This window comes from Gouania willdenowi, chromosome 1 (assembly GCF_900634775.1).
Source record: "Gouania willdenowi chromosome 1, fGouWil2.1, whole genome shotgun sequence".
Lineage (NCBI taxonomy): Eukaryota > Metazoa > Chordata > Actinopteri > Blenniiformes > Gobiesocidae > Gouania > Gouania willdenowi.
In genome coordinates, this window is record NC_041044.1 from 14,551,795 (window position 1) to 14,566,565 (window position 14,771).

Here is a 14,771-nt window from a genome sequence, read left to right on the forward strand (position 1 = left end):
CTCGAATCAGGAAATCTGTATTTTTGTCATACATTATATATGCCACGATTTTTCAGCTACTGAGCAGTGCCGTTATTCAATTTCACATAATTGTTCTCATAATTTTTTTTGGAAAATTTGTCTGCAAATATGTCATTGCGCTGCTGTGAGCCCATCCCCATCCCAAAGTGCATAGACATAATAAGAATATATTCATATAAAAATGAAATAATATAAAAAAAAAAAATACAAGTGTTTTTCTTCCCACTGTCGCTAAATGGATCTTGTCGAGTTCTTTCTTTCTTACTATGGACTCTATATTTTGTTCAGCACTTTCAGATGACTTTGTTGTAATTTGCACTATATAAAGAAATTGAATTGAACATATAAAACGAAACAATATTTAACAGAATAAAGTTCAATTGTAGTTCTAATCATATTTCATGTTTTTTTTTTTTACCTTAATTTTATCTCTGCCATGACGTGTATCAAGTATGCAAAATAGAATTATTATTATTATTTTTTTTTTTTAAATTTAATTTTTTTTATTTTGATATTTAATCAATATGTTTGTGTGTTTGTGCAATGTTTTAGTGGTTACAATGCTTTTAATGTGTTGCAATGGTTACTTGATGCACTTGATTTTATGATGGCAGTGTGTAATACCTGCAATATTTATGTATGTACAGGCATTTTATTTTCATATAATCTGTTCAGATCAGTGTTTAAACTGACACAATAGGATAAATTATACATATTTCTTATTCCTATGCATTATCAGTAACTCAGGGTGATTAATCCTTAATGTTCTCACTTACAGTTGTTACAATGCCATCATTATGTTGTCATGGTTACTTTGAGACTTCTACACAGTAGTTTCAGTGAAAATAAACGTGTTGCACTTTATTTTATGATGACAGTGGGTAACACTGCATTTTCTTTTTTTCCAGTGAAAATGTGCAAAAACACTAATAATAATAAATAGGATGTTTTGAAGCAAATAGTTTTGACTCAATTTCTCCTCTGAATGATCAATATCTTCTGATGAACATATATAGCAACATGATTTTTCATCTCTACGTTTAATTTTGATATTAACTGGGTAGAATATCGCAATAATATCGTATCGTTACCCAAGTATCGTGATACATATCGTATTGCAACATCCGTGCCAATACTCACCGCTAATCCCTAGTGGTTACAATCTATATTAATACAACATAACCTATTTAGCGGTCATCATAACACGTAAATTAAGAAGAAAAATGCACAGTTATATTTTGAAGACCCTTATGTCTATTACGTATATTATACTAGTTTTTTACCCACATTTTAAAACATTCTTCTCTTTATTTGCATGTTGTTTTGAACTTGAGGTCCATCAAAGTCATTCACTGAGGTTGCATTGCACAATCTCCATTTTACTTTACTTTTATTTCATTATATTTCTACCAAGCCAAAATAAACAATAATATTCATACAAAAATGTGCATTGGATGTAACATTCCTGTAACATTAAATAAGGATTATTTGCAAACAACAAATCTTTTTAAAAAAAGAAAGAAAAAAAACTTCCAAAATTCGTCAAACGAATTGCATTAGGATGAACATCAACACCTAAATGTGACACTAAAACATATATATTTCTTATTTTTATGCATTGTCAGTAACTCATATATATATATATATATATATATATATATATATATATATATATATATATATATATATAATTACTTTCTCTACATTAAACTCAATGTAAAGTTAAAAGCAGGGTGATTTTGTCCTTCGGGCAGGCTTGATTTTGGTCCGTGTACCTCATGTTTGACACTGCATTAGATGATCTTGTAGTTTGCTCATTCAGAGCTTATTTAAAGCACCCAACTAATTCCACTAAGCTGTGGTGGTTGTGTGGGTTCCCTTGGGTGCTGTTTGTGTGTGGAGCACAGCTTGGAGTGGACTGACAGGTTCCAGTCACGGTGGGAGTTAAAATTCGAGCCACGGGAGGAGCTGAGCAGCTTGTCCTGTCTCTCCTGTCCTTTCGTAGCGTTCGCAGTGTGTGCCACACGTAGACGTGAGCGGCTGAATGGACAGCTAGCGTGATGATGCTAAGCTAGCTGTCAGCTAGAGATCCACGGGTTCTGCCGCCGAGTGTGACACCGGATGCCCCCGGTCCCGTCCTGTTGGCCTTCTTGACATTCCCTCGACATCTCAGGACCAATTCGTGTCGACTGACCAGAGTCCGCGAATTCAGGTCCGCTCTGGATCCAGCCTTTCCCTGCTGGCGTCACTTAGCTGGCCGGCTATCGAGAGCGCATACACGGAAAACCGGACTGACGGGTGAGTTAGCATGCGGGCTAGCGGAATGTCGGGCTAAAGGGCGCTGCTCGCTTCGAGCTTAAAGCTACTAAAACCAGGAAAGGCGGAGAGCAGTAAAGCGTGTGGGTAACTGTACGGACAGCACTGTGTAGGTAAAAAGTAAAGTGTGTGAATGGTCTGTCAGGCCTTTATTAACACCGGTTAAACACAGGCTAACCGTGTCAGGAAGCGTTGGTCTGAATGAGTTACTGACAGTAGAAACTATCATTTCCTCGGTGTTGCTGCTGCTGCCAGCGGCAAGGATAGGACATATTTGGGGTCAAGTCGTTTATTTGTAATATTCAGCTAAATAAAACGATACTTTTATGAAAAATAGCAGTTTAATATTACTCTAAGGTTGTTTCTCAGCCGCTAGCAGCCGCCCTTGGGTGCTGTATCCACCTAACTAGTCCTGTCTGGTTAGTGAAGCTAAAGTGAGCTGTTTTATTAAGGCCAGGCTGTCCGTGTCCGCTCGTCTTTTCATTCTACACCTGTGCCTGACCAATGCTAACCCAAAGTTTTGTGTTGTCACTTAAAGCAGAGCTCCTCTGAAGGACCACACCCCGACAACATGTCCCTCCATCAGTTCCTCCTGGAGCCCATCACCTGCCATGCTTGGAACCGCGACAGGACACGTAAGACTCTGCATGTTTGTTTCCTTCTCTCAGTCTCAGTTTATCAGCATGTCTGCACACCAAACTCACTACAGAGGCCATCTTATCAACGCCAACAGCTGACCTGCACCATCATGACATCACGTGTCAGCAAGTTGTTGTCATACAAAGAAGGATTCATGTTTCCTTCTTGCATTGGATCTTTGTTGTGTTTTGCTCGTTGACCTCCCAGTTTTTAAACCCTCTAAACATCCATGCATTAGACATTGATCAAGGTTCACTATTTATTGCTGCACCAGCTCAGGACTAGTATGAGAGTTGGGGATGACATCAGCATAGCTCTTAACTAGAGCAGGGCGATGTATCGAGATTTCTATTTGAACGTTAAAGACAATTTGAATACCGACTTTTATCAATATATATATTTGTTATAGCTTATTTTGTTTTAAAATACTTGTTTTAGAAGTCGCTGCTTTCACTACTTCTCAGAAAAGCACAGTTTGATGTTTTTGAGTACGTTCTTCTAATCCAGACCTTCATCTAAAGAAGCCACACTACAGAACTCACTCACACATGCTGTCTTTTATAGGAGAAAAAGCCAAAAGTGGCATATATTGGGCAACTGTTAATAAATGTGCCTGTGTGGCATTTAGCATCAGCAAATATAACCCTAAATTGTCTTCCTGGTCAGACTTCATTTGAATTAATATATTGAGATTGATATTGTATATTGACATTTTGGCCTCAGCCCCATGGTGGTATCATAATGCTCCTGTGAGCTCATGTTAAAATCACGAATATATTAGCTTTTTTTTTTTTAACATGTATTTTTCTTGTTCTGATAGTTCTCCTTTTCAAAACTGGTTGTAATTAACAATGACTTGGCATTTTGTAATAGGCTGCTTATTGGCATGATGGGTAGGGTCACGGGTGCAGTACTGCAATTAGATAGTCTGGATCGGGGCTTAAATAGATGGAGTAAACACACATTGTGCCTTCGTGGCATGCTCTTAAAACATGTATGTTTGGTTCGTGAATACATTGTAGGAGATTGTATGAATGCGTGTGTGTGTTAACACACTAACAATGGGAACCTGTTCAGAGTGGGACCTTGAATAGGTAATGTTGTTATGGAATAGAGACACTTTCCAGAAGCTGGTCTAACGTGTTCATTATCTTCATATCCATCATGTCATCATGCTCAGGTTGGTGTGTCTGTGCTTTTTCAGAGATCGCAATCAGTCCCAATAATCACGAAGTTCACATCTATAAGAAAAGTGGCAATCAGTGGGTAAAGACGCATGAGCTGAAGGAGCACAATGGACACATTACAGGTACTGGGTCTGGCTGTCCAATAATTTTTTATATTTTATTTTTGTTGTTTGAATTGACTCGTGGAATTTTTTAATTAAATAAAGCAATGTTTCTGGAGCTGATATTATTAAAGGTCTGGATGCTTGTGTTGTCTAATGGATTATCAAACCTAGAAACCAACACAATTAACCTACATTATACTTTTCATTTGTTGAATTAAAGGTATTGACTGGGCTCCTAAAAGTGACCGCATAGTGACCTGTGGAGCAGACCGAAATGCCTACGTGTGGTCCCAGAAAGAGGGAGTATGGAAGCCCACTCTGGTCATTCTCAGAATCAATCGAGCTGCAACTTTTGTCAAATGGTCACCTTTGGAAAACAAGTTTGCTGTTGGCAGCGGTGCTCGACTCATTTCCGTCTGCTACTTTGAATCTGAGAATGACTGGTAGGAACACAATTCTCATGATTTTTTTTAATATGTTTTCAAATCTGCTTGTGTAGTTTGGTGCCATTTACGGTTTGTTTGTTTAAATCAGGTCTTTAGTTTTTCTCCTGTGCGTTACTTTTGGTTTCTGGACAAAGTTCATTTCTGTTTTTACAGCTTTTTTATTACCTTTGCACATGTTTCCAACCCATGGACACCATTGACTCACACCCTGTCTATTGTCACCTGGTTTAAATATTAATTAAAGCACTGCATTCCAAAGGACCTACTCAGGTCCACTCCCTGCCTCTGATGGCTCCACCCCCAGGCCCTGTCCCACACCTTTTATTAGTTTTGTATCCCTAACATATTGTGCAATTTAAACGGATGAAAAATGCTAAATTCGCTTCCTGCAACAGAAATGGCAATATGACACAGAATATTTAAGTTTTTTTTTTTATTTTCTTTATTTTTGAGCATGTAAAAACAAAAACAACACATAAAATAAACAAAGTAAGATTTCAATGAAACATTTACATGTTCAATAAAGGAGTAGGAAGAAGTCTGAATTATTTAATCCTACCTCTCTTATAACTTATTCTACTTTCCTCTTTTAATAAAAAAAAAAAAATGAACCTTTTCATTTATTTTAGGTGGGTGAGCAAGCACATCAAAAAGCCTGTTCGCTCCACCATCCTTAGTCTGGACTGGCATCCCAACAATATCCTACTGGCTGCCGGCTCGTGTGACTTCAAATGCAGGTAAAAATCTGGCAGCAGTAAGAGAAATGCAATGTTGTCTTTGCAGATCAAGCGAATACATCTGTGACCTTTTTTTTTTAAATCTAGTTTTTGCGTATTTTCTTCCTCTCCCTTTACCCTTTAGGGTGTTTTCAGCCTACATTAAGGAAGTGGAGGAGAAACCAAGCCCAACGCCGTGGGGGAGCAAGATGCCATTTGGGGCTGTGTTAGCAGAATTTGGAGGCGCAGGTTTAGATGCTTACGTCTACCCTCACACCCCCCCAACATATGTTTTTGATCACTCGTTAAACTAAACGAGCTCTTTTTCATGTTCTTTGTTTGTCAGGTGGAGGGGGTTGGGTCCACTCGGTGTCTTTCTCAGCATCTGGTAATCGTCTGGCCTGGGTCAGCCACGACAGCATGGTTACTGTGGTGGACAGCTCCAAGACTGCCAGGTATTCTTTGTTTTTACACAGCAGAGATGTAAAGAGTGCTGATATATCTTACTCAAGTAGAAGTACTGTTACTTGATTTAAATTGCACAAGTAAGTCATACATAAAATACTGAAGTACAAGTAAAAAGTAGCTAAATTAAGTAGTAAGTTAACTAGTTACTTTCACCCCCCCCCCCCCCATGTTTATTTTTGGTAATAAATCTTGCCACGGTTCCCTTGGTTACAGTAATCATCTCATGTATAAACTGAGTTTGTCTGCTAAAACAAGCCTTAGAAATCTTGGCATTATCTTTGACAAAGCAATGTCATTAGAGCACCACTCTAAACTGCTGACAAGGAACTGTTTTTACCAACTGAGGAAAATCTCTAAACTACGTTCACTTGTGTCCAGAGATGATCTTGAGATGATTATCCACGCCTTTGTGTCTTCCCGTTTAGACTATTGTAACAGCTTATTTTCTTGTCTAAACAAAAAGGCGCTGTCTCGTCTTCAGCAGGTACAAAACTCTGCGGCGAGGTTACTGACTCGCACAAACAGAAGGGCCCATATTACTCCCATTCTAAAAGCCCTTCATTGGCTCCCAGTCACTTTTCGTTTCAATTTTAAAATTCTGGTGCTGACCTTCAGAGCCTTGCATGGTCAGGCTCCCTCCTACATTAGAGACTTGTTGTGTCCTTATACCCCCTCCTGGAGGCTGAGGTCTCAGGATCAGAACCTGCTCATGGTCCCCCGCACCCGTTACAAGACCAGAGGAGATCGCTCCTTCCAGGCGGTCGCGCCAACGCTCTGGAACGATCTTCCGTTTTCCTTGCGTTTGCTTGATTCCGTTGATGCTTTTAAGAGCCAACTGAAAACCTATTTGTTCCAGAAAGCTTTTTAAATTCCAGTGATAAAGGGTTGTTTTATGACCATCATATTCTTGTGACTGTAACTGTAATTTGTATTGTATTGTATGCAATGTATGTATTGTGAAGCACTTTGTGACTTCTGTCTGTAAAAGGTGCTATATAAATAAATATTACTTACTTACTTACTTAAAAAAGAAAGAGATGAAATCTTGAACAATTGGAATTGCCTTTATTTTCCACAAAGGCATCTGTACAAAATAAAAAGTTTGTCAAAATGTACAAATCTTTAAAAAAAAAAGCACCAATAAATTAAGTTGAAAATAAAAAAAATTCTCAGGCTGAAATTACCTCCATTCAACGCTGTTTTGGTGCGTTATGTTTAATCTGGTTGGTCGGCTTTGATGTGACTCATTTGATTGTTGTCTGGTCATTTCATTTTTTGTAGTTTCACAATATCCGTGGATCATTTTGAAACAAAATAATAATAATTTAGAATTTAGAAATGTAATTAGTTTACTCCTTTTAAAAAGAGCAAGTAAAATTACTGATTTAGAAATGTATTCAAAAAAGTACAAGTACCCGTAAAAACAACTCGATTACAGTAACGTGAGTACTTATAATCTGTGACTTTCATCTCTGGTTTTTTACACATCAGAGGAGTTTGTGTACATACTTGCATATATTAATTTATTTTTTTACAGGTTCTCCCTAAAGCCAGGGAGAAAATTAAATTAGCCAAAATTAAATCTTGGCTAAACTATTTTGTGTAGGAAGTTAGTAATGAACAATAAATGAAAAATTTGTTGTTTATCACACAGAAGGTAAAAAAATCTCTCATAAATATTTTTATTATTTATAACATCATTTTTTTCTCTTAAAAAAATAGAATTACAAATGCGCTGACAGCTGCTGATTGTTAGGGCATTCTGTAATTAGTGTGTGTGTGTTTAGTCCTTTACAGCTGAAGACGGAGTTCCTTCCACTCCTCAGTGTCATTTTTGTCTCAGAGAACAGTCTAGTAGCTGCGGTAAGTCTTAGACAGACTTTATGCCCCTTTACATTTTCATTGTGTTATTGTTTCACTACATTCTTTTATTGTTTTCCCTGTATCTTCAGGGTCATGACTGCTGCCCCATGCTGTTCCGCTGTGATGATGGTGGATCACTGACCTTTGTGACAAAGCTCGACCTCCCTAAGCAGAGCATCCAGAGGAACATCTCTGCCATGGAGCGCTTCAGGAACATGGACAAGAGGGCCACCACTGAGGACCGCAACACTGCCCTGGACACACTACACCAGAACAGCATCACGTACGTCGCACATCATCATGACTGGGAGTAGTTAAATGTTTACTGCAAAGCTAATTCAAGATTATTATCTTCTGCTTAATAAATAGTAATGAGATAATTACGCAGATGGATTTGCTTCTGTCTGAGAATCTAAGATTTGACTTTGACTCCTGAAGAGCAGAAATAAAGCAATTATGTTCACACTGCTGGCAAATGTGACCCAAATCCAGTTTATTTTCACTTATTTTTAAAAAATCTGATACGTATGATGTTTTGCCACGTGACTGCGGACATGTCACATTGATCTGACCTTAGCGTCATCAAAATATGATCAACGTCACCATTCTGTGTCCCAGGAGGAGGGGCGGAAAAGATGCAACATCACTAATCCTTCCTTGTACAAAATAAGAAAAATACCTTAACTTACAATATGTGTTCCATTTATTCATGACAATTGTTTTTAATCTAATCAATGAAGATATTAGCCTATCCCACTTACTGTAGAACAGCTACTACCTGCACACCTACTTAAATGTTGTATTTGAGTGGTAAAAATGGAATTTTTACAACATCCAAGTATTTTTTGTTACAGCTATAAAAGGGGAAAAATCAAACCATTTGGAAATCTGTAAATTCAGAATAATTCTACTTTGAGATTGAGGGGCGGATTCACTAAAGGTTTAGGGGTATTAAAATGTGTGCAAACCTCACTCCACGTACTAATAAGAAGTACAAACTCCAGAGAATCAGGACTGCGCATCAGAATGCGCCCTCAATCCATTTAGCGCGTTTCCCTCTGATAAATATGTAAAGTAGGTGGATCTTGTAGGCGCGCAGACAACAGGAGGAGGACATGCAAAATAATTAATGCAGTGGGAGCAATGCAATTCATCAAATCTGGAACTGTTTGCTGTTCTTGTTTTAGCACTGAAAAATCTTAATACAACAGTGACACTAAGGGTGCTTTCACACACATAGTCCCATGTGACTATGTGAACAGTATGAGGAAGAGAGACAAGTAAAATAAATGAATGATGTGGGAGTAATACGGAAGGGAGTGTGGAAATGTGTTTGTGTGCTGACAAAGTGGCTCTGAAGATGGATGGATATTTGTGTGTGTACTGCGTGATGGAGTGCTGGGTTGCGAGTGTGTGCGTGCCTGTTGCGCAATCACTGCCTGAAGTTGCTCCCTTCCTAGGACAAAGGTCGTCTCTGCCTTTTTTATGCTGGCTCCGCCATGATATAAGTTTGAGAAAAGTGAATTTGTAGACACAGGGCTGGTCATAATCTAGCATTAGTTTGTATTGGGTTGCCATAAAGCAGTACGTCTTGCCACCGGATCGGAGGCAGGGATAGTTGCAAGTGCTGTCTTCTGGCCAGTGACAGCAGGGAGAGATGAAAGACCCCCTCAATCACCCCATAAACACTTGTATTACGCTCACAGGGACTATGAGAAGGATTTATTATGGTGAAAAAGTTACTTAGTTCTGCTTTAACAGCCACTGAATGAGAAAATAAAGTGCGAGAGTGTGTGTGAGAGGGAGAGAAAAAGCTTCACACCTGCGGCGGTGCGTTAGGAGTCTGGTGATGCTGCGGTGGGTTGAGGATGCTGCTGTGCGTGGAGCTCTGTCGCTATGGATGCACCTCTCCAGTGATGTTATGATTGTCAAACTCTCGTGTCGCGTTAATAGAAGGAGCATCAGGCCAGCATCAGCTGATCAGATGTGTAATTTATGCAGTGATGGCACAATGTGAGAGTGTGGTGACACTGCGCTACTCAGGAGGTGAAACATGTCTGTAGATCATCTTCAAATAGGGATGTAACGATTAATCGTAAGGCAGTTAAAAATCGATTCATAGGTAAGGTTCATAGGTGAAAATTTAATTGCAGTACTTTTTTAAACAGCAGAGGGCGCTATCTATTTATCCTTCTCTTGTCCAGAATCATAGGCGGAATCGCCTACTACTCTTAAACATGTTCATAAATGATTTCTTACCCCTTTGGCATCATAAGAACATCTGTATTATTACGTGAATATCTGTAAAAGTCACGTTTTTCTATTAGCTCTGTCTGCTAGCGCATAGCATCTCTTCTTCACTGCTAGAATAGCTGCAAGTCAACCGACCACTGGGTTACCAGCTCCCTCTGCTGGTCCAAACAAATATCTGATGTAAATACAGTGCAATGACTGGTTTTGTTAAGGCACAAAATACATTTTCAGTTGTGCTTTTAAAAAGAAAAATAACTATTATGCAGTTTTCTATTGTTTATTATAGAACCAGAATTTAAATTAATAAGCTTCTTCTTCATTTTGTATTATTCCTTCATTTATTTCATTCAAGATTAATTTTTAGTTAAATTGCATTGCTTTGAATAGTTTATCAAGAGATTCTTTTGACAATGAAAAATAAAAGGAAAAAAGTACAGTATTTTCTAGTTTTTCCCCGAAAAAAATAAAGGAATATTTTTCAATCATTTGTCTACAGTCCCATTTTGTAGAATAAATCGTGAGAGAATCGTATCGTGAACACGGTATTGTGAATCGAATCGTATCAAGAGTTGAGTGAATCGTTACATCCTATCTTCAGATGATGCTGATCGACAGATTAACGGACTTTGCTGCTATATTAACTCTGATCAATGGTGTCAACAGATCAATAAGATGGTTTCTGTTCAAATATGCCTGTTTTTCATGGACTCATAGAGCTAAGTAACAAAACCTAATGTTAAATTAGGGGGAAAAATATCATTAGGTTTGTTGTTGTTTTTAAAAACAAAGACATTCTTTATTTCTTATTTAGCCCATATATCGAACCAATAAATCGACGGAATGACCGATATTGGCCGATAACGGGCTGATATTATCATGTATCACTAATTATATTTATCATCAGTGGCACACACACTCTGATAGAAGTCACATTTAACGTTTGGTATGAAAGCACACGCAAAAAATGTGTTTTTCTCTAAAAAAAAAAAAATCGGAATTATGTATTAAGACCTGCGGTCTGAACGTAGCCCTGAGATGGGATTAACAGATATCTTATAAAGGAAGTTTATATAGACATGTCTGATTGCACAGGTTGTCTGCAAGACCGATCTAGGGCAAAAAATATATGTATTTTAATAGTATATTATAATCCAGACTTTGATTCACATTAGCTGCAACCCACGCTTGGACCAGGAAATCTTTACTTAAATCGGTGTTTTTCAACCTTAGGGTCGTGACCCCAGGTGGGGTTGCCCTTAATTGAAATGGGGTAGCCTGAAATTCCTATAAATTTATGTTACAAATAAGTACTGATTCAAAATGTTTCTCAAATTCTAACACGACACACAATCTAACTTCTATACTTTCACTTTCTCAAATATTAAATCTAGTAAAATAAAATGTAGTATAAAAATATCGGAGCTGGCGCATCTTATCACTTTGTGAGAAAAGCATCATTTTATTCTGGATGTCAAATATCTAAAAAGACCAAAAAAAAACTTCTCAGAAAGCGTTTGAATTTGTCTCCTGGTGTTCACATTAAAATACTGTAAAATATTGAACCCTGACTTGTTTAAAGGTCCAGTATTATGCCATATTTCATTCATCTCCAATTGTTTTAAGAACCCCAACAACCATAGTATTTGAGGTTTATTTTCCCAAACTCACCTGTTATCTGGAGTTCATCGAAATATAAAAGTTAATGCATCTGATATTTAGATATTTCCATCTATTAGTGCAGTAAATAGATTGTGACTCTGTAGTTTAATTCAGGAGTATCACACAGAATAAACACATGCTCGTCTCTCTTCCAGCCAAGTGTCTATCGTTGAGGGAGACAAAAGGGATTGTCGCAAGTTCTGCACTACAGGCATCGACGGAGCAATGACCATTTGGGACTTTAAGGTACATTTCCCCACAGGTTGTTTGCTCTGCTGTGGTCCCATAATGTTCTCATCTCACTGTTCTCTGGTCTCCTGCACAGAGTCTAGAAGCTTCTATCCAGGGTCTCCGCATCATGTGAAGAAATGTGAATGAATGAAGAGACGCTGCGGCCTAACTTCTCCCTCCTCTTCTTCGCTTCCCGGGCCTTCATCATTGCTCCCAGTCCCACCTCTCTCCATCCTCCCCCCATCCGCTCCTGTAACGCAGCCAGTAACACACAATACTCACCATCTTATCGAGTGTCAGCTCAAACACTCTTCAAAACACACCTTGTGGGTGCTAACATGCTTGATCTCACACAGACACACACACACACGCATACACACACGAGCACACAACTTACCCACTCGGCTGACGTGACATCACTGTTGATTTCTTTTTTTTCTTTTCTTTGGGTTTGTTTTTAAAAGAAGAATAACCAGGTGTCAAAGTGTGAAGGTCTTCTGACACGTATTGAACGTAAAGTAAACTGTGTTTTTATGTTTTCTAGCCTCCTTGTACCAAAATATGAACACTAAACTGTGTGTTTCATCTAAAATCAGCCTGTATTTTACCTCAAATCAACCTGGTCAACATGATCTCAGAATATTAGGCAGCAGTAGTTTTGAGTATGGGACATTTCAATGACTGGGGGAATAGTAAAATCACTACCAGGTGAATGTTTTTATTAAAGCTAGGTTTTCCTGATATTCTGTGTGCATCTTGCTGGTTCAATGCTGAGAGCAGTACAGGTTTGATGGTGGAAGAGAAAAAGCAGCTGTCTAAACTCAGTGCTGAGTCATGGCTGAGCAGCACTAGGCTCTGTAGCTACCACACTAAAACCACACAAGGCAGAGGAATTTTGTGTAACTGACAATGAGGTAGACATTAAATAAAGAAGGAAATACATTTACTACACAATTCTCTTGCCTTTTTTGTGTTTGCTTTCTGATGCAAGCTTAGGGGACCTTACTGTACTCCAGTTGACTTCTTTGCCAAAACAGATAATTCATATTAGATGTAAGTTTTACGGGTTCAGATATAATGTTCTCATATATAAGCTTGTTTTCAGACTGATTATGTCACATCTGATGTTATGCTTGTTTTAAAAATTGATCTTATTTAATTAACAAGCGCAGTGGGTTGTGACTTTAATATTAATGTCATATGTTTGCCAACTATGTAAAGCCTGAATGCAAGCATTTCATTCTCTTACACTTGTAGAGCAGTACATTTTACACATTAAGTCACATTCAGCCAGGGGTGTCAAACTCCTTTTAGTTCAGGGGCCAAATACAGACCAGTTTAAGCTGAAGTGAGCCACAGAGTTTATGCAAAGTCGACATTAATGTGCCCTGGTTTGCACTTCCACGTTTAAATTATATTTAAATGATAAAGTATGTGAGTATATCAGTCCCTGCAGGATCTTCACTCAAATTTAACTGATTTTGGGGAAATTTCGTGGAATAATTTGAGAAAAATTTTGCTGGATTTTGAGTTCTTTCAACAATTTGAGATTAAAAATGACTGCCGTCATGTGATATAAGACCTGAAAAACTGAGCCCTGCAAATATTGTGAATTTTTGTATTTGGAGGGCCTGAGAAATCTACAACTGAATTAGTTGGTAATTTACTAAGTGTTTTGTTTTTTTCTATCACTTTTACATTCTCGAGGGGGCCAGATTTGGCCCCCGGGCCATGAGTTTGACACATGTATTAAGCCATCCCAGTTAAGGTCACCTAAAAGTTTTTGTTCTTTCCACTTACTGTTCCCTCCAACATTTCACAGACGTATAAACCACTGCTCACTTAGGAGGAACAAAAAGTTAAGCAACAACTTTTAACTAATTAAAAATGCCAATTAGCATTTACTGCCAAACTTAATTTTTTAAAATCTGATACATATATGATATTTTGCTATGTGACTGCAGCCATGTTGCATTGATCTGACCTTAACGTCATCAAAATGTGATCGTCACCATTCTGTGTCCCAGGAGGAGGGGTGGGGGGGCCGATAACTGAAGCTGAAAAGATCACTAATTATTCCTTGTACAAAATAAGAAAAATACCGTAACTTATATTATGTTTGTTACATTTATTCATAACACTTGTTTCTATTCATACAATGAAGATATTTGCAGCCTGTCCCACTTACTGTTGAACAGTTACTATCTACTTAAATCTTGTATTTGAGTGGTAAAAATTGCATTTTTACAAGATCCAAGCATTCTTTGTTACAGCTACTGTATATAAGGGGGGAAAAATCAAAACATTTGGAAATCTGTAAAGTCAGAATAATTCTACTTTGAGATTGAGGGGTGGATTCACTAAAGGTTTAGTGGTATTAAAACGTGTGCAAACGTCACTCCACGTGCTAATAAGGAGTACTACTTGTGTGCCAGGTGTGGAAAAAGATTGTTTTTAATTTTTTTAGCAAAGAGACCTAATTTTCTAATTTTCAAGTAGATGCAGTGATGAAAGCTGCCTTTTAACTGGAAAACTCTACCAACAGCAGAAAACGAGGCAGCTTTTAGCCATCACTGAGGTGAGGAAAACACAGAACTGTAAAATGATGCTACTATTACTGATTATATGACCAGGAACAACTGATCATACAATTTACAGTCCCCTCCAAAAGTATTGGAAAGGCGAGGTCAATTCTTTTGTTTTTGTTGTATACTGAAGACATTTGGGTTTCAGATCAAAACACGAATATGAGACAAAAGCTTTTATTTTATGGTATTTACATCTAGATGTGTTAAACAACTCAGGACAGAGCACCTTTTGTTTGAACCCACCCACTTTTCAAGTGAGCAAAAGTATTGGAAAGTGACT

At 37.9% G+C, this 14,771-nt stretch overlaps 1 protein-coding gene across 3 annotated transcripts; it reads left to right on the plus strand.

Moving 5' to 3' along the window:
- Nucleotides 1-1,857: 1,857 nt before the first annotated feature.
- arpc1a (actin related protein 2/3 complex, subunit 1A) lies at nucleotides 1,858-12,857 on the plus strand. 3 transcript variants are annotated; one of them, XM_028446985.1, is made up of 11 exons: nucleotides 1,858-2,319; nucleotides 2,876-2,972; nucleotides 4,181-4,285; nucleotides 4,488-4,710; nucleotides 5,343-5,450; nucleotides 5,575-5,678; nucleotides 5,776-5,884; nucleotides 7,685-7,760; nucleotides 7,850-8,043; nucleotides 11,828-11,918; nucleotides 11,998-12,857. In XM_028446985.1, the coding sequence occupies exons 2-11, from the start codon at nucleotides 2,909-2,911 to the stop codon at nucleotides 12,034-12,036; spliced, it is 1,113 nt and encodes a 370-aa protein (XP_028302786.1). In that variant the 5' UTR covers nucleotides 1,858-2,319; nucleotides 2,876-2,908; the 3' UTR covers nucleotides 12,037-12,857. The 3 variants fall into 3 exon arrangements, with proteins under 3 accessions (XP_028302786.1, XP_028302779.1, XP_028302794.1); XM_028446978.1 differs by having other exon boundaries at nucleotides 1,859-2,319; nucleotides 2,879-2,972; XM_028446993.1 differs by lacking the exon at nucleotides 1,858-2,319 and adding an exon at nucleotides 2,428-2,446.
- The last annotated feature ends 1,914 nt before the right edge of the window (nucleotides 12,858-14,771 follow it).

Bases quoted from the DNA above. Each gene is read 5' to 3' on its own strand.
- arpc1a (XM_028446985.1), top strand. From the start codon at position 2,909: ATGTCCCTCCATCAGTTCCTCCTGGAGCCCATCACCTGCCATGCTTGG. The intron at 4,286-4,487 runs GTACTGGGTCTG...GTTGAATTAAAG, and splicing joins GCACAATGGACACATTACAG to GTATTGACTGGGCTCCTAAA. The intron at 5,679-5,775 runs GTTTAGATGCTT...TTTGTTTGTCAG, and splicing joins AGCAGAATTTGGAGGCGCAG to GTGGAGGGGGTTGGGTCCAC.